This window comes from Podarcis tiliguerta, assembly GCF_965153285.1.
Source record: "Podarcis tiliguerta genome assembly, chromosome: 2".
Classification (NCBI taxonomy): domain Eukaryota; kingdom Metazoa; phylum Chordata; class Lepidosauria; order Squamata; family Lacertidae; genus Podarcis; species Podarcis tiliguerta.
In genome coordinates, this window is record NC_139535.1 from 5,283,175 (window position 1) to 5,305,573 (window position 22,399).

Genomic DNA, 22,399 nt, shown 5'->3' on the forward strand with positions numbered 1-22,399 from the left:
AGGCCATCAATTGGTGGTCTCTGCCACCCTTGAGGCAGGAGGTGTGTGTGTGGGGGGGAGAAGTCTGGGGAATCGGAGGTGGAGAGGAATTTCAAGGAGGCAGAAGACAAAAATAGAGTCCAGCCATCACAGTCCCCTCCATCCCTTCCCACATTGTCTCCACGGTCAAGGAGCGGCTTAAAGCAAGAGGAACAGCTGGAGTTGTCATGCAGGAGAAGCCGCTGGTCCATGGGGTCACAAAGAGTCGGACACGACTAAACGACTAAACAACCACAAGACCTAAAAATTCTTATAACAGTTATGTACTGAGTTGAATAGAATCATAGAATCATAGAATCATAGAGTTGGAAGAGACCACAAGGGTCATCGAGTCCAACCCCCTGCCAAGCAGGAAACACCATCAGAGCACTCCTGACATATGGTTGTCAAGCCTCTGCTTAAAGACCTCCAAAGAAGGAGACTCCACCACACTCCTTGGCAGCAAATTCCACTGTCGAACAGCTCTTACTGTCAGGAAGTTCTTCCTAATGTTTAGGTGGAATCTTCTTTCTTGTAGTTTGTATCCATTGCTCCGTGTCCGCTTCTCTGGAGCAGCAGAAAACAACCTTTCTCCCTCCTCTATGTGACATCCTTTTATATATTTGAACATGGCTATCATATCACCCCTTAACCTCCTCTTCTCCAGGCTAAACATGCCCAGCTCCCTTAGCCGATCCTCATAAGGCATTGTTTCCAGGCCTTTGACCATTTTGGTTGCCCTCCTCTGGACACGTTCTAGTTTGTCAGTGTCCTTCTTGAACTGTGGTGCCCAGAACTGGACACAGTACTCCAGGTGAGGTCTGACCAGAGCAGAATACAGTGGCACTATAACTTCCCTTGATCTAGATGCTATACTCCTATTGATGCAGCCCAGAATTGCATTGGCTTTTTTAGCTGCCGCGTCGCACTGTTGGCTCATGTCAAGTTTGTGGTCAACCAAGACTCCTAGATCCTTTTCACATGTACTGCTCTCAAGCCAGGTGTCACCCATCTTGTATTTGTGCCTCTCATTTTTTTTGCCCAAGTGCAATACTTTACATTTCTCCCTGTTAAAATTCATCTTGTTTGTTTTGGCCCAGTTCTCTAATCTGTCAAGGTCGTTTTGAAGTGTGATCCTGTCTTCTGGGGTGTTAGCCACCCCTCCCAGTTTGGTGTCATCTGCAAATTTGATCAGGATGCCCTTGAGTCCATCATCCAAGTCGTTGATAAAGATGTTGAATAAGACCGGGCCCAAGACAGAACCCTGTGGCACCCCACTAGTCACTCTTCTCCAGGATGAAGAGGAACCATTGATGAGCACCCTTTGGGTCCGGTCAGTCAGCCAGTTACAAATCCACTGAGTGGTAGCATAGTCAAGACCGCATTTTACCAGCTTCTTTACAAGAATATCATGGGGCACCTTGTCAAATGCCTTGCTGAAATCAAGGTAGACTACATCCACTGCGTTCCCTTCATCTACCAGGCTTGTAATTCTGTCAAAAAATGAGATCAGGTTAGTCTGACATGACTTATTTTTCAGAAATCCATGCTGACTATTGGTGATCACAGCATTCCTTTCTAAGTGCTCACAGATTGTTTGCTTAATGATCTGCTCCAGAATCTTCCCTGGTATTGATGTTAGACTGACTGGGCGGTAATTATTTGGGTCCTCTCTTTTCCCCTTTTTGAAAATAGGGACAACATTTGCCCTCCTCCAGTCTGCCGGGACTTCGCCTGTTCTCCAGGAATTCTCAAAGATGACTGCCAGTGGTTCTGAGATCACATCTGCCAGTTCTTTTAATACTCTTGGATGCAGTTCATCTGCCCCTGGAGACTTGAATACATCTAAACTAGCCAAGTATTCTTGTACTATCTCCTTAGTTATTCTGGGCTGTGTTTCCTCTGCTGAATCATTTCCTCCAAATTCTTCAGGTCGGGCATTGTTTTCTTTATCGGAGAAGACTGAGGCAAAGAAGGCATTGAGGAGTTCAGCCCTTTCTGTGTCCCCTGTTTGCATTTCACCATCTTCTCCTCTGAGTGACCCCACTGTTTCTTTGTTCTTCCTTTTGCTACGAACATACCCATAGAAGCCTTTTTTGTTGCTTTTAACCTCTCTAGCAAGCCTGAGTTCATTCTGTGCTTTAGCTTTTCTGACTTTGTGTCTACACGTGCTGGCTATTTGTTTGAATTCCTCTTTGGTGGTTTCCCCCCTTTTCCATTTTTTGTACACATCCTTTTTTAATCTTAACTCAGTTAAAAGTTCTTTAGATAGCCACCCTGGCTTCTTTAGGCACCTTCCATGTTTCCGTCTCATTGGTATTGCCTGAAGTTGTGCTTTTACTATCTCCCTCTTAACAACCTCCCAGCCATCATGAACTCCCTTTCCTTTTAGTATGACTGTCCATGGGATCTCACCCAGCACTTCCCTAAGTTTTATGAAGTCGGCTTTCTTAAAGTCAAGAAATTGAGTCCTAGTATGCTTGGCTGCTCCTTTCCGTTGTATAGTAAACTTCAGAAGAGCATGATCACTTGCGCCTAATGATCCTTCCACTTCTACCCCATTAACCAGGTCATCGACATTGGTTAGGACCAGATCTAAAATGGCTGTTCCTCTTGTTGCTTCTCCCACTTTCTGGACAATGAAGTTGTCTGCAAGGCCAGTGAGGAATCTGTTTGACCTTATGCTCTTGGCTGAGTTTGACATCCAACAAATATCTGGGTAATTGAAGTCCCCCATTACTACTATCTCCCTTCCTTTTGCATGCTTGGCCATCTGTTCCAGGAAGGCATCATCTATGTCCTCTGTTTGGCTTGGGGATCTATAGTAAACTCCCACAATGAGGTCACTATTATTCTTCTCTCCCTTAATTTTGACCCAAATGCTCTCACTTTGGCTTTGAGGTTCTAAATCTTGGATCTCTTCACAGGTATACACATCCCTGACATATAACGCCACTCCTCCTCCTTTCTTGTCTGGTCTGTTTTTCTGAAATAGATTGTATCCCTCCATTTTTACATTCCAATCGTGGGACTTATCCCACCAGGTTTCAGTGATGCCTATTATGTCATATTTAGTTTGCTGTACCAAGAGCTCAAGCTCATCTTGTTTATTTCCCATGCTTTGTGCATTAGTGTACAGACATTGAAGTCCATTAGTCATTCCCCCGTGTCTCTTATTTAAGGATTTTTTCCTCCCACCACTAGGTCTGCTTGCTGTTTGCTCCATTTGGTCTATGACATTTGGATGATCATCTTCATCAATTAATAGACTCCTTCCTTCAGGAGCACTGTCTCCCTCCCCCACATTAGTCAGTTTAAAGCCCTCCTGATGAGGTTTCTTAGTTTTTTGGCAAAAACATTCCTCCCAACCGTTGTGAGGTGCAGCCCATCGCTTGCCAGAAGTCCATCCTCAAGAAACTGCAGTCCGTGATCTAAGAATCCAAACCGTTCCTGTTTACACCATTTGCGAAGCCAGCTGTTTACTTCCACTATTTTCCTCTCTCTCCCTGGGCCACGTCGTTCAACTGGGAGGACAGATGAGATGACGATTTGTGCATTTAATTGCTTCAATTTCCTGCCCAGAGCCTCGTAGTCTCTTTTGATCTTCTGGAGGCTATTGCTTGCAGTGTCATTGGTTCCCACATGAACCAAGAGGAAGGGGTATTTGTCAGTGGGTTTTATGATTCCTTGCAGTCGTTCAGTTACATCTTGGATCTTAGCCCTGGGGAGACAGCACACTTCCCGAGACATCTTGTCAGGCCCACAGATCACTGCTTCTGTTCCCCTCAGTAGGGAATCCCCTATCACCACTACACGCCTTCTCTTAGGTTTGGTCAGGGTTCTTCCGTGAGCGGTCCGTTCCAAGGTCGCCTGCACATTCCCTGAGGACTGACTTTGCTGCTCATCTTCATATACGTGATCAACTGTAATGAGGGAGAGATCCTCAAATGGAGTCTGCTCTTCGTCTTCCATGCTAGGGGAGAGGACCTCAAAGCGATTGTGTATTTCTAGACAATCAGAGCGAACCCTGGGCCTCCTACTTCTTTGAGTCACGTTTCTCCACATATCGGGCTCCTGTGTTGGTGAACTAGCCTCCTTCTCAGGGGAGTCCCCTGTCTCCTCCTTGGTGGAGACGGTGTGCTCTGTTGCTTCCAAGAAGAGCTCCAGCTCTCTAATTCTTTGGAGCGTAGCTACACGTTCCTCCAGTTGCTGGATTTTGTCTTTTAGGAGGGCAATCAACATGCAATTGCTGCACGTAAAGCTGCCTGCAACCTTTGGCAAGATGGCAAACATTGCGCAGGAACCGCAGGCGACTGCAGCTGTTCCCTCCCCCTCCATCTTGAGAATGTGTCGTTGGGCTTGAGACTAGCTCCCCTAAATCTAAAAGATGGTTCAAACTGCTCCTTCTTCAGCCGCTGCCCTGCAAACACTGATAAGCTCCTCCCACAGCTAATCACCTGCCTCAACAGAAACCCTGCCCCCTCTGACCTTTGACCAGGGAAAGCAGCTAATCAGCCACAAGAATCACACACACAAGAAACCCCTTTTGGCTCCTTCTTCAGCCGCTGCCCTGCAAACACTGCAAATAGGATGCAAACTGCAGCAGTCTGATTGGTCCTAGAACAATAGGATCCAAAAGGCAGCAGTCTGATTGGTCCTAGAACAATAGGATTCAGAATGCAGCAGTCTGATTGGTCCTAGAACAATGCAGCAGTATGATTGGTTGGCAGGAACCACCCAATCATGCTCCAGATAGAAGTGAATCCACAACCTGATTGGCTTACAGTAGAATTCCGGAATTAGCCAATCATGTGCAGCCCATTGTGTAAATAATGTATATAAAGCAGATACTTTGAAGGGACTTTCATTCATTCCTCCTCACCTCTATGAGCTGAATAAAGAGCATGAAATCACTTTGCGACTCTGAATATATTTCAACAGTATTTTATTGTTCTCCACCGGTTGTGCAGCTATTTCAACAAATGGTAGTTTAATTATAGTTCCACAGACAACAGTATCACTTAACCTCCAGATTCTAGCATCCTCTTATGTTGGGATTCCATCTTTCTGTTATGAAAATGTTGCAGGACCCGCATCGTTCGCTAGTACCACCCACTGTGGAAAGGATGTATAGATTTGTCAAAAAAGAAAACAATTTTAAAAGAAAAATAATAAAATCACTCCCCCGAAAGTCTGACATTTCGTTTTAGAAGGGGAATTTTTTATTTGTCCTGATTCAATGGTCATAGGAACATAGAGTTGAAAGGGACCCTGAGGATCATCTAGCCCAACCCCCTGCAATGCAGGAATATACAGCTGTCCCATATGGGGATCAAACCTGCAACCTTGGTGTTATCAGCACCATGCTCTAACCAACTGAGCTATCCAGGCTCTATATGCCTTTCAACTTGCTTGCCTTTTTGTATATTTGAACTAAGGAAGTCTTAATGTTGAGATGAGATGGTTATTGTGTCTTTTAACATGGCAGGTATGTATTTTATATAGTTGTAAACCACCCAAACGACATATTCTTTATTAACTTGGAGCCTTTGCAACCTGCTCCTCAGCCAAAAAGGCTCCCAGAGTGAAAAAAGAAAAGGGGGGGGGAGGAGGGGAGGTTCCCGTCTGTCGGCTCTGCAAGGGTTAAGCTGCGCCATAGAGCTGAGATTCCTAGAGCGGAAGGAGAGCCGCCGCCAGAGGCGGAGCTTCCGCTTCCTGTCTCTGCTATTACTTCCTGTGTCAGGCGCTGGGTTGGCGGAGGAAGGCGGCTGCTTTTCTTGGAGGATCTTATAGACTCCTCCCAGAAGATCTTCTCTCCTCCTTTCTCCGCAGGGAAGGCCGCCTCTCAGGTCCGACGCGGGGAGAGAAGGACCGAGGAGGAAAGAGAGAGGGAGGAGGAGGAAAGAGCTGGGATTCCCATAGGACAGAAGAGGAGCTCAATCAGAAAAAAAGGTTTTGCAATAGAGAACAAAAGTGCTCCTCTGCACTGAAAATATTTCATTTTAAAATAAATTGCTGGTCCTTAAGAACGTGGACAGCTGCAGCTGTAGTTATTTTATATTATTTTCAACATTTCTAAACCGATTTTTTTAAAATAAAAAAAATCTCACAAGTGGAATGCAGATGAAATTGAAAGAGAGGAACTGGCCTGTGACCGTAATAATAAATTCATTCATTAAAAGAGAGAACGCAGATAAAATTCACAGGCCCATGTGGAAACCAAGATGCCTAAAGCCATCATTTCTAAAAACAAAAATAGCTAAGTAATAAATACATTTACTCCCACTGTTCTTTGCTTCTTTCCTCCCTCTCAGCTTCTCTTTTTGGCTGCTTTGAAATATGCTGGAACAAAGTATGTGAAACGGTTTTTTAAAAATCCAATAGGTATGGACAAACCTTTCAATTTTAGTTTATGTTTAGTTTTCCCCAGTTAAATTTAAGTTGCTTTTAGTTGCCCATGTTTTGACATATGAAACAAAAGGACCTCTTGAAAATTTAGTTAGCATTTTAGTTCCAATTTTCCTCTTATATTTGCCCTAATGTAATGCATTTCTGTATATAATTTCCCCTCAAATCATGCATTGCTGTGCGCTCTTTGCCTTTGAACAGGTGTAGAAAATCTTTTATCACCCAGCAGGGCAGATCCAGATCTTCTTTTCTTCCCGCACTCAACAGTAGAGCAACTTTGGTGGGTGGGTGACTTTCATGGGGTCAAAGAATGCAGCCTAAGAATGGAAACCTTAACTTACAATATTTTTCTTCTGGCCTGTTTTTCTGTTTGAAATTTTCTGGATCCTATATCCAGGATACCAGATTAGAGTCTAGTACCACTTATCTAAGGCCAGCAGTGTCGCTCTGGACTGGTAGCTGTGTTTTTCATGTCAGTTAAATGGCCGTGACTTTGGATCAGCTGGTGGAGTTAGGACAGGCCAGCATTGATTAAGTTGTAGATAATCTTGACCTTGCATATTCTTTTACTGAGTAGACATAAGTTCAGTTGTATATTCATATTTTGAATTTCCAGAACCATTGTTTGCATATGCTGTTGGTTATTTTCCCCTCATTTCTCCACATTTTCTAGTGTATAATGTGCCATTGGTTTCTCTTTTGTAATATTGCAGTTGGAAATTTGTAATGCATTTACTGGTCTTGACATATTCAAAATAAATCTCTTCAAACACATATGTTACACCAGGCATAGGCAAACTCCAGCCCTCCAGATGTTTGGGACCACAATTCCCATCATCCCTAGCTAACAGGACCAGTGGTCAAGGATGATGGGAATTGTAGTCCCAAACATCTGGAGGGCCGGAGTTTGCCTATGCCTGTGTCATGCCTTCAGGGCCTGTTTGCTAATTTGGGCAAATTAGGAATTTTATCTTCAATGTTTTCATGAGTTCTTGGGCCACCACTTCCCTTTCACAGGCTGTACAATCGCATCTGAGCTACACTGTGGATCCTCCCTCCCTTACCCTGGAGAGGAAGCAACCACCATGTGCCCTGCTCAGGTAGGGGAAAGATCATTGGGGGGAGGTGTTGGGGATAGCTGGAGTGCCTCCTTCCTTATTACAGAGGGACTCTTTGCAGGGGGCCCTTACACCTGGGCTTCTGAGGAAGTGGGTTGGCAGCTTCGTTTTTCTGTATTTCTTATTGCCAGCAGGGAAACCTATAGTTTGTTCAATGTTTTTCTAATGGTCTTCTTAGTGGTGGCGCCCTCCCTGTGGAACGCCCCCCCCATCAGATGTCAAGGAAATAAACAGCTATCTGACTTTTAGAAGACATCTGAAGGCAGCCCTGTTTAGGGAAGTTTTTAATGTTTGCTGTTTTATCGTGTTTTTAATCTGTTGGGAGCCGCCCAGAGTGGCTGGGGAGACCCAGCCAGATGGGTGGGAAAGAAAGAACAAAGGAAAGACAGGTGTTTTATTGTATTTTAATGTTTTTGGGGGAGTTGCCCACAGTGGCTGGGGCAACCCAGTCAGATGGGTGGTAAATAATAATAATAAATAACAACATCATTTCGTTTGTCCTTAATTTGTCCACATTTAGTCGCATTGGATGGCCCTGGATTACAAAATTATCACAGAGGATTGATAATATCTCTCCCTTTTCTTTGCACTATGCATAACTCTGTACATCTAAATTAGAAGGTCTTTTTATTTCTTCAACTCCTTTATTATGTTGGTTGCTCTTTTCCCAGCGTTTTCTGAGTCAACAATTCTGTTTTTGAGGTCAGGCAACCAGAACCATACAGTATTACAAAGGCAGATGCACCATAATCTGTATACCTGCACAACGATATTGGCAGCTTTGCTTTGAATCCTGTCCCTAACACGGAATGGACACATTTCACAGCTTCCACAAATTGTGTCTTTGCTGAGCTATCTGCAGTGGTGATTTCTGAGTGCTGCAGCTAAAACCCTCACTTGCCCCATGCCCTATTGGAGTGTGAGTGGAGGGGAGATGCTTTCCACACCTTGCCTTGGAGTGTCTACAAGGAAGGGAATTGTTTTCTTCTTCCAGGGGTCGGTGAGCTTCAAGGAGGTTGCCGTGAATTTCACTGACGAGGAATGGGCCCTGCTTGATCCAGGTCAGAGAGCTCTGTATGATGAGGTCATGCTGGAGATCCATGAGATGGTCGCCTCTCTGGGTAAGGATCCTTTTTTCCTTAATCTGTAGCTATGGAAGGTATGGATTCCTGTTGGTGGCACTATCAACTAGCTCACTAGGAGTGTTGTTAATTTCTCCTGGAGAAAAGAACATTTGGTTCTTACTTAATGCCAAATGCCCATAGGAAGTCCACAATCAGGACTTGCCTCTGATATAGTTGTCCTGGGTTTATGAGTTACTTTACTTAATTCCTTTACAGTGGTACCTCAGGTTAAGTACTTAATTCATTCCGGAGGTCTGTTCTTAACCTGAAGCACCACTTTAGCTAATGGGGCCTCCTGCTGCCACTGCACCGCCAGAGCACAATTTCTGTTCTCATCCTGAAGCAAAGTTCTTAACCCGAGGTAATAAATCATTTCCCAAAACTTTCATTTTCTCACATGTCCACCACATGCAGACACAAGCAGTTTCAAGTCCACGTTAAAGTCCTGTATGGGCGGATGTGCATTTATACAGAAACAGCATTTTACCAGTTTTCCCTTTTAATCCACCAGGAGACGTTTGGGGGATCCTGGCTGAGGGGGAGCCATCAGAAGTGCCGCCTGAAACAGCTGAGGAGCAAAAGAAGCTGGGGGTTCAAGATGGAACCAGCACACAAGAGGGAAGACAAATGCAGAAGGCGGGGTGTGAATCTGCCGCCTCTCAGGTTAACAGAAATCAAATCACCAGAGGGGAGAGGAAGTATGAATGTAAAGTGTGTGGAAATATGTTTGCTTCTCGCTCAAGGCTTACTTCACCTCAGAGACTGCGCTCAGGTGAAAAACGACACGAATGCTGGGAGTGTGGGAAAAGCTTCAGTTGGAGTGGCCCCCGTGAGCTCCATCAAAGAACTCGTACAGGCGAGAAACCTTATAACTGTTTGGAGTGCGGAAAGAGCTTTGGTGACCGTAGCAGCCTCACTAGACATAAAAGAACACACACCGGGGGGAAAGCTTACAAATGTTTGGAGTGTGGAAAGAGCTTCAGGGAAGGTTATTCCCTTACTCAGCATCAAAGAACTCATACAGGGGAGAAACCCTATAAATGCTTGGAGTGTGGAAAGAACTTTGGTCGCTTAGGCTCCCTTACGTTGCATCAAAGAAGCCATACGGGAGTGGAAACTTACGTATGTTTGGAATGTGGAAAGAGCTTCTATCAGAGTAGGCACCTCGCAAGACATAAGAGAACCCACACAGGGGAGAAACCTTTTGGATGCTGGGAGTGTGGGAAGAGCTTCAGTGATAGTGGCTCCCTCACTAGACATAAAAGAACTCACACAGGGGAAAAGCCTCACGAATGTTTGGAGTGTGGGAAGAATTTCAGCCGCAGCTGCAACCTTACTTTGCATCAAAGAAGTCACACAGGGGAAAAGCCTTATGAATGTTTGGAATGTGGAAAGAGCTTCGTTCGGAGTAGTCACCTCACGAGACATAAAAGAACTCATACAGGAGACAGATGTTCTTATGAGTGTTTGGAGTGTGGAAAGAGCTTTAGTCGCAGTAGCTATCTTACTCACATCTTAGGCTTGGAATGTGAAAAGACCATGATTAGTCCTACCAAGAGCTCCTACGAAGACCAGGGCAAATACTGTGCTCAGTGTTAGAATTCACTACTGTATCTTTCGTTAATTTTATATTTGCTTAACTCCAGTTTTTTTACAATAGACATTTGCTTGGTCTGAGCCCCATTTGCCTTCTATTGTGGGGGAGAGAAGTGTTTTTGCTCTGAACTTTCCTGTTCAGCCAGTGTCCGTAAGGGGCAGGAGTCTGAGCAGTGGGCAGGGAGGCAGGTATTGATAGAGGCGAGCGAAGAGGGAGAATAATTATATAAAAAAGAACAATGATAACAACAGATGAAAAAGGTGAAAAACAAAAGCATAAGATAGGCATGTAGAATGAGTAGTGGCACATGCGTTAAAATAGCAAAGACCAAGTAAAGACTATCACTTTTATCAGATCATCATGTATAGTTCCAGCTTTGCCAGGCTTGTGTTGAGGGTTTCCTTGAAAATGAAATGCTAAATCATATTTTTAAACGTCTGGACGTTCTAGTCCTTTTCAAAATTTTGAGGAACTTTCTCCATTTTAGCTGTATTCCAGAGTGAGTGCAAGCTTTTGGTTGTTTTCCCTTGTGTTTTAATTACTTTGTGCTGCCCAGATCCTATATGAGGCCAATTATTTTGACATTGGTATCATCAAAAATATTCTGTAGCGTTTTGGACAACGAACAATAGCTTCTCCATTAATAGTTATCATTTCTGTCAAAATTGAATTCCAAAAATCTTGCACTGACTGACATTCCCACTATAAGTGATAATACGTACCAAGTTTATTTCAAACCCTCCAAACAATTTCATTATGCAGAATAAAACATTTTTGACATTTGCAAGTAAGTCCTGTACCATCTGTGTAAAAATAAGGCATTTTCCCTAAGAAAACTGGAAACCAATTTTAAGGGTATAATCTGATTTTGCAACTATTTTATCATTCCCACACTGATCGTGTAGATACGTTAACTAATGATATTTTTAATCAAAGTTGAACACACGTCCAAGTATCGCCTAACCTCCAAATTGCAGCCTAGTCTTATTCTGGTATTCCATTTTTCAGTTATGAAAATGGAAGTGCCATAGTGGCAGAAAGGATGTGAGGGGAGACAGTCTTTGTGCTGACCACGTCCATCGCAAGGAACATCATGTGCAGGTGTATTTTGATGCTTTAAATAGAATGAAAGTTTATGAGTCATAGAGGAGGGGAGAGCACCTGTACAAATTCAACACTTTGTTCTGTTGCTGTTTGGTTAATGTTGTTAATACTGTTTTACAGATATGGATGCTGTCGTACTCTGTGAATCCTATAATATGATTCTTGGTGTAACTGTGATGTTTAGCTTATTTTTTAGTTGTTTGTTAATAGTGTTACATAGATGGTAATTGTTTTATTTAAGATTTGTGATTGTTTTACTGATGATTTGTAAAGTATTCTATACGATTTATGCTGTGATGTTCCATTATGTTATTTTTATCTTTCGTTTGTAAACTGCTTTGGGATTTATTTGAATAAAAAGCGGCATAGAAATAGAATCGATCAATTTGTAGGACATTATCCTGATCTTCTGACTTTTTGTTATATGTGGGATTTTTGTTGTTGTTATGTTCAGCTTGTTTTATTGGCCATGCCTTTCAACTTCCTTGTTTTATTTAGGGTTGCCATATGACCCATCTTCCTGTCTCCCACGGAGGCCGTCCTCTAGAATGGGTGCTCCCAGATGACAGCTGAGGCAGAGCTTACATTTTAGCATGTAAGGGGGATATGAATGGTGCTGATGATCTAATTTAACATTATGAGAGCGCTCCAATTGGAGAACAAGCTTTGCCAAAGGTGTCATGGACTTTGAAGACGCTGGAACTTGGGACGAAAGGGAGAAACATGCTAAGAGGGAGGCACGTTTGGTAAACCCTCACCGTGATCAACTCCCGCCCGGAAACCTAGGTCCCCACTGTGGAAGGATGTGTGGATCCAGAATTGGCCTCCACAGTCACTTATGGACCCACTGATCATGTTCATGGAAGACAATCTTACTTAGCTGCGTATGATTGCCAGAGAAGAAGAAACATCATCATCAAAATTAGTATATTGCCCTTCATTTGTAGATCTCAGGGCGGTTCACAACATAAAACCACAATGATGGTTGCTGGAAAGCGTTCTTAAAGTCCAGATTGCATGTCTGACTCCACTCGGGTTTCCATTGGCTCTGCATCATGAATCCCAGGACAGGATCACTTTCTCCCAAGGGTCCCAGTGCTTCCACTTTGTGTCTCAGTTCCTCCGTCGGTGAGGACCAGGTCCAAGAGGAAGGACCCCCTTGTTAGTGGTTTTAATGATTATTCATGGGCGTAGCCCATGAGTTCCTGCCCCCCCCCACAAGAATCCTGGCTACGTCCATGTGAGCATTAGCTATATTTTTAAAGAGTTCTTTATATATTTTCTCTGTGGGGATTTAAGGGCTTTGTAATCATCATGTTTTATGCGATCTCAGCTTTTTCAGTAAACCGCCTTGACTCCCAATATGGGGGAAAAGGCGGGGCATAAATAAATATAACGTTAATAATATAGATGTTGATTCTGTGATACGAAGGCTGCCCACGGTCACTGGGACAACCAGTCCTTTGGGGCTAGGGTTTTGGAACAGAAATACAGTCGTACCTTGGTTTTCGAATGGAATCCATTCCGGAAGTCCGTTCGACTTCTGAAAACGTTTTCAAACCAAGGTGCAGCTTCCGATTGGCTGCAGGAGCTTCCTGCGCTCAATCAGAAGCTGTGGAAGCCCCTTCGGACATTTGGGTTCCAAAGAGTGTTCGCAAACTGGAACACTCACTTCCGGGGTTGCAGCGTTTGGGAGCCAAAACGTTTGAGTCACAAGGCGTTCAACAACCAAGATACAACTGTATAATAAATAAAAAACCAACTAGGAGCAGATCTTGCCTTTGTATCACACACACACACACACACACACACACACACACACACACACACACATATATATATATATATATATATATATATATACACACAGTGGTACCTTGGGTTAAGTACTTAATTTGTTCCGGAGGTCCGTTCTTAACCAGACACTGTTCTTAACCTGAAGCACCACTTTAGCTAATGGGGCCTCCCGCTGCTGCCGCGCCACCACTGCACGATTTCTGTTCTCATCCTGAAGCAAAGTTCTTAACCTGAAGCACTATTTCTGGGTTAGTGGAGTGTGTAACCTGAAGCATATGTAACCCAAGGTACCACTGTATCTCAAATGTTCTTGTTTAATATTTTTGCTTATTCCCAGGCAGGGTTTCTGCTTCCCCATTTTAATTGTTCAGTCTTTCTCCATCACCTCTGTTCTTTTACATCCTATCCATAGGATCTGACATTCATGGAAACATCTTGAGCTGCTTGGATTCTCTTAGAAATAAATGCTGCTTAAAAAAAAAGTGTAATAAACCTCAGGACTTAGTCAAGAAGGTAACCGCAACAGGGCAGAAGGTGCATCGATTTTCGAGACTGTTTCCATTTTTGTGTGTTGATGGGTCCCTGGTTCACTGTAGGTTTTGTCATCTTTATCCTCGCACAACGGCTTTCAATTTTTGTGATTCTGAAATGTCCAGACCAGGAATTGGTGCTTGTGGGATATATTGGTGCTACGTGAGGTTCCCCCAAATCATCCCCTCTATTAGTATTTCCCCCACCGAGCATACGTTCTGGAAACCTGAAGTCCACTGTGCACCTATGTGTGGGATGTAAACACAGGAGCAGTCAATGACAACATTCCTAGAGTATACATGTTAGAACATGGGGAGGGATGTCAGTCCAGCAAGCAGGTAAACTTCCTGGGGACGGACTTCCTCCGCATGTGACCAGAGGTGGGTGTGGCCTCACCTGTGCAGGTAAATGATAAAAGCACAGGGCAGGCAGCCATCTCTCTCTCTCTCTGCCATCTTCCTTTGATGAGGAAACATCTAAGCATGCCCTCTTGGCTCTCAGCCAAGAGAGGAGATAAGGACTATCTTGCTACAAGATAAATTCTAAGTGTATGTAACCTTTTTTAAGCTGTCTGCCTTCTGGGATCATATTGTGAACAGAACGTGAGTAAACTCTTTTATACTTTTATAAAGACTGTGTCGTGTCTTGTATTTTAAGAGGGAACAAAGGGGAAATTACCAGAGTAATTATTATAGAGGTTCTAGCGAACCTGTGCGTTGCGAACTTACAGGGGAATGTCATAAACTGCTGATATTTTGGGAACTTGTTAGCACAAGTTGGATTAGGATATATCCTCTCCTGCACCCCAGAACATTCCCACACTATGCACAGGTATTTGTTTATCCCATAATCTAATAAAGTCCAACCTCACCCAGCACACAAATGGGGGGGGGGGAGTGTTGAAATTCAGCCTTTAGATAAATCAGATTTGCACAGAAGAGCAGGCAAAAAATAGGAAAATATGTGTGTTGTTCTATGCTGGGCAGATTTGGAGTTACTCGTATAAAAGGCTGCTGCTTCCTTCCCTTTCGTTTCCCAGTTTCTATAGCTGCAGATAAAACCTTATAAATGTTTGGAATGTGGAAAGAGGTTCGTTCTGCTTTACATAACATTATCTATCTATCCATCTATCGATACATGAGAAGCACTCAGAGCACACAGGACATAAACAGACACCAACAAATGTTGTAATAGACAAATACTGCCATTCAGCACTACCTGGTAAATGGGATCTGAACCACAAATATAGGAACTATACAAATTATCCGTCTGTGAGCTACCAATGATCTAATGTATCAATCCCACAGGCTACGCATTTTGTCCACAAAAGTGTTGCCTCTTTTTAAAATCTAGGTTACCTCTTAAAGGTAACTTAGCATGAGTATATGGATCAATTTGTAACTGACAAGACAATATAGATAACTGAAATTGGCACAGGATCGTTCTTTTTCCATGCCTAGACTCATCCAAAAAGGGGTGTTAAGTACGACACCTCTGTGTTTAGTGTGCTGGGATACTCAGGGAGAAAGAACTAATTGTTTCTGTGTTCTGGCAAATATGCCTCACTGGTACTGATGTCTGGAAAAATTGAATCCTTCTTCCGGTATAGGCGGCAAGTGTTAAAGCATGCAGAGAAGTACCCCAAATAAAAGTCTGAAATAATGCATTGATCCTTTTAAAATATGCCTGGGGAATGTTTGGAAATGAACACACCACCATGGGCTCCTATTTAATAAATATTGTGTGCCAGATTCAGCTAAGTAGTTACACTAGGATGATCCAGCACAAATCCTGCTAGGACAAAGGGCCTTTCCCCTTTCATTCCCTTCCCCCAATGGCTCTGGGGAGGTCAGGGGAAACCGAGAAGGGTGTGCATGGGGGGGGGTCATTTCAGATGGGAAGCAGAAATGTTGTTTCAGAACACAACACTGAATTCCATCCATTATTTGGAGAGGGATGGTGCCTCTGGTGGGGGACATGTCTCTCTCCTTATGGGGGTAGTTTGTCCACCTTTGGTCCCCAAACTGCACTCAGCTCTCACCTGTGGCTCCTACAAGCTGTCAGCATGCGACAGCAGCCACACCTGGGGAAATGGCTTCACCTGGCCAGCTAAACCAGGTGAAAGGAGCCGATGGGTCTCAAATTCTCGGTGAGTTAGGGGCTTCTCCTACATGTGAAGACAGGCTCTGGCAGATGGAGTGTTGAGACCAAGAGTCTCAGGTTTCTGCACATGTTGCAGGGGGAAGCGAGAGAAGAAGAAGAAGAGGAGGAGTTTGGATTTGATATCCCGCTTTATCACTACCTGAAGGAGTCTCAAAGTGGCTAACATTCTCCTTTCCCTTCCTCCCCCACAACAAACACTCTGTGAGGTGAGTGGGGCTGAGAGACTTCAGAGATGTGTGACTGGCCCAAGGTCACTCAGCAGCTGCATGTGGAGGAGCGGGGAATCGAACCCGGTTCACCAGATTACGAGTCCACTGCTCTTAACCACTACACCACACAGGTGGGGCTTGTCCATCTGGGAAGGGAGACCATTGAGGAGAAGGAAAACACTCTTCCTAAACCTCCGCTGCCTTGTGGGATACCTTCAGGAGAAGAAAAGGTATCGGGAGCAAACCCTACATGAGTCCAGAGTGGAGTCCCGAAGGCAGGTGGATGGCGCCTTGTACTCCTTCGGGCAAGGTCTTACTCTGCTTTCCTTTGGACCCCATCAGCGAGGCCAAGAGGGGGGTCTTGTCATCTGGGCAGCCCAGGACCTCCAGACACACTGCCCAGGCTAATGCAGCAGTTTGACTTCACCACAGAGATGCACCCCACTGTTTCTTGAGACAGCTCATGTTTTTCTATTCTGCTACCAGAATTAACTAACTGAGCAACTCTAGGATGCTTGTGTTATAACTTGGGCACAGTCACTCTTTTTCCTCGAAGCTTCACTTAATTGTCACAGAATTTTCTGCATTTCCTTTCCATCGAACCTCAATATTTTCATTTTTCTTTGTACGCCCACATGTGTATACAGGCAACTCCCCATTTGATACGATACGATAATCTTTACTGTCATTGTCCCATACAGAACAACAAAATTGGAAAAATAAATCTTCATAAGACATTCAAACCCAACAAGCCTGCTATCCCAGCTATCCCAACCTGGTTAGCCCCCTAAAAACTCTTGATACCCCATTTTTAAAATACAGTATACTCCCATAGAGACTCCTTACATTGCATTTAAAACCAATATCGCATTTGGATAGAAACTGTTTCTCAGGTGGCTAGTCCTAGTCTTTATAATCCTGTACCTTCTTCCAGAAGGCAGAAGCTGAAAGAGATCATTTCCGGGGTGAGCACTATCCTGCGCTATCTCTGCAGCTTTCTTATAGCACCTGGAAGTGTAGATTTGATCCTAGGTGGGAAGAGTGCATCCAATTATTCTCTCCGCAGTCTTTACAACCTTAGACAGCATTGTTTTTCCCCTAACCGTGCAGCTCCCAAACCACACACAAAGACATGTTCAAAGCAGGTGTATACCATTTTTGGCCCTGGAAGTGTGTGCAACGGGGTGTGGCAGGCTTACCTGTGCACCGTTGACATGCACAATGACCTGGAATGAAACCCCCACAAAAATTGAGGGGGGTGCACAAATTGGGGGAGTGCCTCCTGACTGAGATAAAACCATGTAGCTGATGATGTGAACTTTAGGCCATAAAAGCTTATGCCTCAATAAATTGGTTTCAGTCTTTCAGGTGCCAGAAAAATCTTGTCCCTCATGGCTACCCTAATTCTTGAAACTAACAAATGCACATTAATACAGACATTTATACCAGATACAGCTAACCATCTTCACTGATCCACTGATACGAGGTATGGCTGCCACCTGCACCGAAGCTTTTCTCACATTCCACACGTTTACGTCGCTTTGCCCCTGTGTGGCTTCTCTGATGTGTATTGAGATTCCCTCGACGACTGAAGCTTTTCCCGCATTCCATGCATTCGAAAGGTTTCTCCCCTGTGTGGGTCGTCTGATGTCTGTGAAGGCTTCCGCCCGTGCTGAAACTTTTCCCGCACTCCGCACATTTGTAGGGCTTCTCGCCCGTGTGCGTTCTTTCATGTTTCGTAAGGTGTGTCCTCTGGCTGAAATTCTTCCTACACTCAGCACATTGAAAGGGCTTCTCCCCTGTGTGAGTCGTTTGGTGTCTGTTAAGGCTTCCGCTCGTGCTGAAGGTCTTCCCGCACTCCGCGCATTTATAGGGCTTCTCTCCCGTGTGAGTTCTTTGATGTAAAGTAAGCTGCTGGCTCTCAATGAAGCTCTTTCCACACTCCATGCACTTATAGGGCTTCTCTCCTGTGTGGGTTCTCTGATGGGAAAGAAGGCTCCCACTACGACTGAAGCTTTTCCCACACGCCATGCATTTGTAAGGTTTTGCCCCGGTGTGAGTTTTCTGATGTGACGTAAGATTATAGCTTTGGCGGAAGCTTTTCCCGCACTCCAGGCACTTATATGGCTTCCCTCCCGTGTGAGTTATTTCATGCGCAGTCAGACTTTTGCCGTCACTGAAGCTTTTCCCACACACAACACACTCGTACGGTTTCTCCCCTGGGTGAATAATTTGCAGAGAATTAAGGCTTCCGCTACTGATGAACCTCTTTCTACACGCCACACATTTATAAGGTTTCTCCTCTGTGTGGGTTTTGGGATGTGTGTTAAAGGGGCTGCCAGAAGCAAAACACTTCCCACAGTCCACACATGTGTACATTTTATCCCTTGTGTGGATTCTCTGATGTGCATGAAGGCTTCCACTGTGGATGAAGTTCTTTCCACATTCCAGGCACTTATACGGTTTTTCGCCCGTGTGAGTCCTTCTGTGTGTATGAAGACTTCCGCTGTTGCTAAAGCTCTTTCCGCAGTCTGTACATTTGTATGGTTTCTCCCCTGTATGAATTCTTTCATGGGTAGTGAGGCTTCCGCTATCGCTGAAGGCTTTTCCGCACTGTGTGCATTTATAGGGTTTCTCCCCAGTGTGAGTTCTCTGATGAACGGTAAGATGGTGACTGTGACCAAAGCTCTTTCCACATTCCAGGCACTCATATGGCTTCTCCCCTGTGTGGGTTCTACAATGCCTGTTCAAGTTTGATTTATCTTTGAATGTTTTCCCACACTCCGGGCATTTTTCTTTTCTATTTCCTTTCTGATCTTCCTGTGGGATTAGGAGTTTGTGGACACTGGCACCCTGAGAAGCAGAGAATCTCTTCCTCCCTGCCGTTGGTTGGTTTCCCATGTGCTTTTTCCATCCCCTTTGAACACCAAGCTCCTTCCCCACTGAATGCTTGGCTGTTTCTGACGACCCCTCAGGTGGCTCTGCAGAATTCTCATTGTCCTTCTGTCTGAGGCCTGCGTGCAGAAAAGAAAAACTTCATGGTAGGAGTTCAAGGCAGAAATCTCATCAGGGGACTGGGTCAAATTAGCCATTTCTCTAATGACAACAGCTCCAAAATTTTCCCCATTCTTCTCAGCGCACGCTACTGAAATCTAGCTTACAACAGGCACTCAGCTGTATTCCTCTCAGCTCTAAAGATTGCTGACTGTAATATTTTGCATAATTATTTCCAAAAGCTTTATTCCAAAGTTCACTACAATGTCCAAGCCCTGGTGCTTAGCAGGTGCACTATTCGAAAGCAAAATAATAATAAAAGAATAAAACCAGTTTATTTATTGGTAAAAATATTTTATAGAATCATGGAAGGGATCCCAAGGGTCATCTAGCCCAACCCCTGCAATGCATTAATACTGTTCATAGCCATCCCTCCCAGGGCTCGAACCACCAACCTTCTGGTTAACAGCCAGATGCACTGACCATGTTCCATGCTGGTGGTGGCAAATACTCAGAACAGGAGTTCCCCCTCTCCAACCTCAATCAGCCAAAGAGATCTTTACCCACAGAGTGCAGATTCCCACAACTCTCCATCGTGGCTTCCTTGTACAAAGCTCTGAGGCCTGGATCCGGGAGATTTTACTCCCCCTTGGCGAAATACGCAGTCACCATCTTCTCTGCTGATAGAAAGGAGGATTCTTCATTCGTAGGTAGTTTCCTCCACGTGTACCACTGCTCCCTCTTTGAACACTGTATTTTAATACTTTGTTGGATGCCGCCCAGGGTGGCTGGGGAGACCCAGCCAGATGGGCATAGTATAAATAATAAATTATAATATTATTATTATTATTATTATTTGAACAGTGGCCAATGAATAAACAGACACGTAAGCCAAGCAGGGGGAAACTCACAAAGCTGCTGAGAGAGTCTTGTATATTGTATTGTATTGTATTGTATTTTTACCAATAGTGTGGAGGCTTATGAAAAATGCAGCAATGGGGTTCTTACAACCAGATTCAACTAAATAGTCCTGTTACTGCAAAGGTAAAGGTACCCCTGACTGTTAGGTCCAGTCGTGACTCTTCTTCTTCTTCTTCTTCTTCTTCTTCTTCTTCTTCTTATTATTATTATTATTACCAGGATTCTAGGTGCAAAGCGCACCAGATCCGAACTCTCTTTACTAGCGGGTCTGAGCCAGCCTATCCCTGGGAGAGGGAAAGCAAGTATTTCAACAAGTCTCCCGGCAGGGATTCTTGCATCGCAGCGGGGCTGGACTAGATGCCCCTCTGGGGTCCCTTCCACCTCTACAATGGCATGATTCTGCAGTCCTCCTATCTTCTCTCCCGGGGTTAGTGGAGGGAGATCTGAATGCGAAGGGAGGGCAGGAAGACAATGCAAAGCGGGAGCGGGGCTTGGAGGGCAGACACTCTTTGCAGCTGGAGGAGCTCGGAGTCTTTTTTTTGGGGGGGGGGGAGTCTTTTTCACCTCCCTCTCTCCCCCCACCTCGCAAGCAGGGCTGATTCCCAGGCGCCCTCTGCTTTCCCCCAACCCACACATTCCCCATGAGAATGAATGATGGGCGGGGAGGCGGGGCTGTTGTTTCAAAGGGGATCGTGCAATGGAAACGTGGCAGATCTTTGGATCCCCTTTTGGACTGCATAGATCACGACCCCCTCCCGCCACCTGCGAGTCTAAGAGAGGAATTAGACTTTCCCTTTTTCTCCAAAAAGGGAAAATTCTCCCCGTTCCCACCCGCCGCCTCTCCCAATCCATCCCTCCAGTGTCGCCCAGTCCTTCCAATTTATTCATTTTTTTTGGGGGGGGGGTCTTGTCTTTTTCTGCACAAACACACCCCTCCCTCCCTCCTTCCTCCCTCCCTCCCTCCTTCCTTCCTTCCTTCCCTCTCTCCCTCCTGCTGAATCTCACCTGGCCTGTCTTCCTTTCCCTGGGATGCGAAGGGAGGCGAAGGCACCATTGTCTTGCAATTCCACCCTCACTCCCACACATGGGGAAAACTTCCTGCCTCTCTAGGAACCACAGCTCAGTTCCTAGGTTCTTTGGAGGACTGAGTTGGCAGGAGCTGCCTTCAAGGTTCCCCCCCCCAAGAAATCACAGCTGCTTGAATTATTCTTTCTCTGTGTGTCTCTCCCACACACACGCAGATCAGACCCTCCAAGTGCCCCTATTTTCCAGGGACAGCCCCAGATTTTCAGGTTTCTGATTTCTTTCCTTAAAGTAAAGGTAAAAAGACCATTAGATCCAGTTGTGACCGACTCTGGGGTTGCGGCGCTCATCTCGCTTTATTGGCCGAGGGAGCCGGCGTACAGCTTCCGGGTCACATGGCCAGCATGACTAAGCCGCTTCTGGCGAACCAGAGCAGCGCACGGAAATGCCGTTTACCTTCCCGCTGGAGTGGTACCTATTTATTTACTTGCACTTTGATGTGCTTTTGAACTGCTAGGTTGGCAGGAGCTGGGACAGAGCAACGGGAGCTCACCCTGTCACGGGGATTCGAACCGCCGACCTTCTGATCGGCAAGTTCTAGGCTCTGTGGTTTAACCCACAGCACCACCCGGGTCCCACTTTCTTTCCTTAGGATGTCCCTATTTTCGTCAGATAAATGTTGGAGGGTATGGCGTTATACCACCCGCAAGCCAAGGAGATAAATAATTGGAAGACATCTGAAGGCAGCCCTGTATGGGGAAGTGCTTTTTAAAATGTTTAATGTTGTCTTGAGGGCATGGAGTGGTTTGATACCGAATCCAATGATTTTCAGGGACATTGGACTTCCCCCTCCTTGGAGGTCCTAAAGCACAGACCAGAGAGCTGTAGAATCATAGAAGTGTTGTTATAAGAATTTTATAAATGTTCATAACTGTATATATAAACCACATGTCTGAAACCCCACAGAAAAAGTCCTGAAACTATTTTGTCCCTCCCAAATTGACCTCAAATATTTCTCTGCAAAGTCGAAGGAAAATTGAAAAGCCTCCCCATTGTCTTTTCATTCACAAATCCTGTCTTAAGGGTATGTCTGTGTATGAATAGGGTGAGCCTATAACCTGGCTCAGGAACTAAGTATTTATCATTACAAAAGACTAGCCAGGCTCCCCAGGTAATCCAGTCAAGTGACCATTAACAGGTAACCTGCCAGACAGGAGATAATCAAGGCACTCAGATTTCTGTTGTAGACCGGCTTTTCTCTGATGTAGGTATGATGTATCGGGGGGGGGGGGGTCTTGGACTCCAGGGCGGGCAATTTAAAATGTCTATATAAGGGCAGGCACACTTAGGTTCTGGGTCCTCCTGCTTGTGAGGGGAGCACCCTGTTGCAAC

General features: G+C 44.9%; 2 protein-coding genes across 7 annotated transcripts in view; one reads left to right on the top strand and one right to left on the bottom strand.

The window, feature by feature from the left end:
- The window catches only part of LOC310670675 (uncharacterized protein), a 63,038-nt gene extending 51,292 nt beyond the window's left edge, over nucleotides 1-11,746 (top strand). The window contains exons 2-5 of one of the 3 annotated variants that reach the window (XM_083426334.1): nucleotides 5,882-5,970; nucleotides 7,444-7,526; nucleotides 8,539-8,665; nucleotides 9,180-11,746. In XM_083426334.1, the coding sequence (XP_083282460.1) occupies nucleotides 7,512-7,526; nucleotides 8,539-8,665; nucleotides 9,180-10,267 (1,230 nt within the window). In that variant the 5' untranslated portion in view covers nucleotides 5,882-5,970; nucleotides 7,444-7,511 and the 3' untranslated portion in view covers nucleotides 10,268-11,746. Of the gene's footprint in view, nucleotides 1-5,759; nucleotides 7,527-8,538; nucleotides 8,666-9,179 lie in introns of those variants that run through there. The other 2 variants (XM_083426333.1, XM_083426332.1) reach the window with 2 other exon arrangements.
- A 4,981-nt stretch (nucleotides 11,747-16,727) lies between these two features.
- LOC310670474 (uncharacterized protein) lies at nucleotides 16,728-21,157 on the bottom strand. Of its 4 annotated transcripts, none has more exons than XM_083425888.1 (3): nucleotides 20,990-21,097; nucleotides 19,627-19,740; nucleotides 16,728-19,083 (listed from the first exon to the last, which is right to left on the bottom strand). In XM_083425888.1, the coding sequence occupies exons 2-3, from the start codon at nucleotides 19,655-19,657 to the stop codon at nucleotides 17,525-17,527; spliced, it is 1,590 nt and encodes a 529-aa protein (XP_083282014.1). In that variant the 5' UTR covers nucleotides 19,658-19,740; nucleotides 20,990-21,097; the 3' UTR covers nucleotides 16,728-17,524. The 4 variants fall into 4 exon arrangements, with proteins under 4 accessions (XP_083282014.1, XP_083282016.1, XP_083282015.1 ...); XM_083425890.1 differs by having other exon boundaries at nucleotides 19,631-19,740; nucleotides 20,990-21,096; XM_083425889.1 differs by having other exon boundaries at nucleotides 19,627-19,743; nucleotides 20,990-21,055.
- Nucleotides 21,158-22,399: the final 1,242 nt, after the last annotated feature.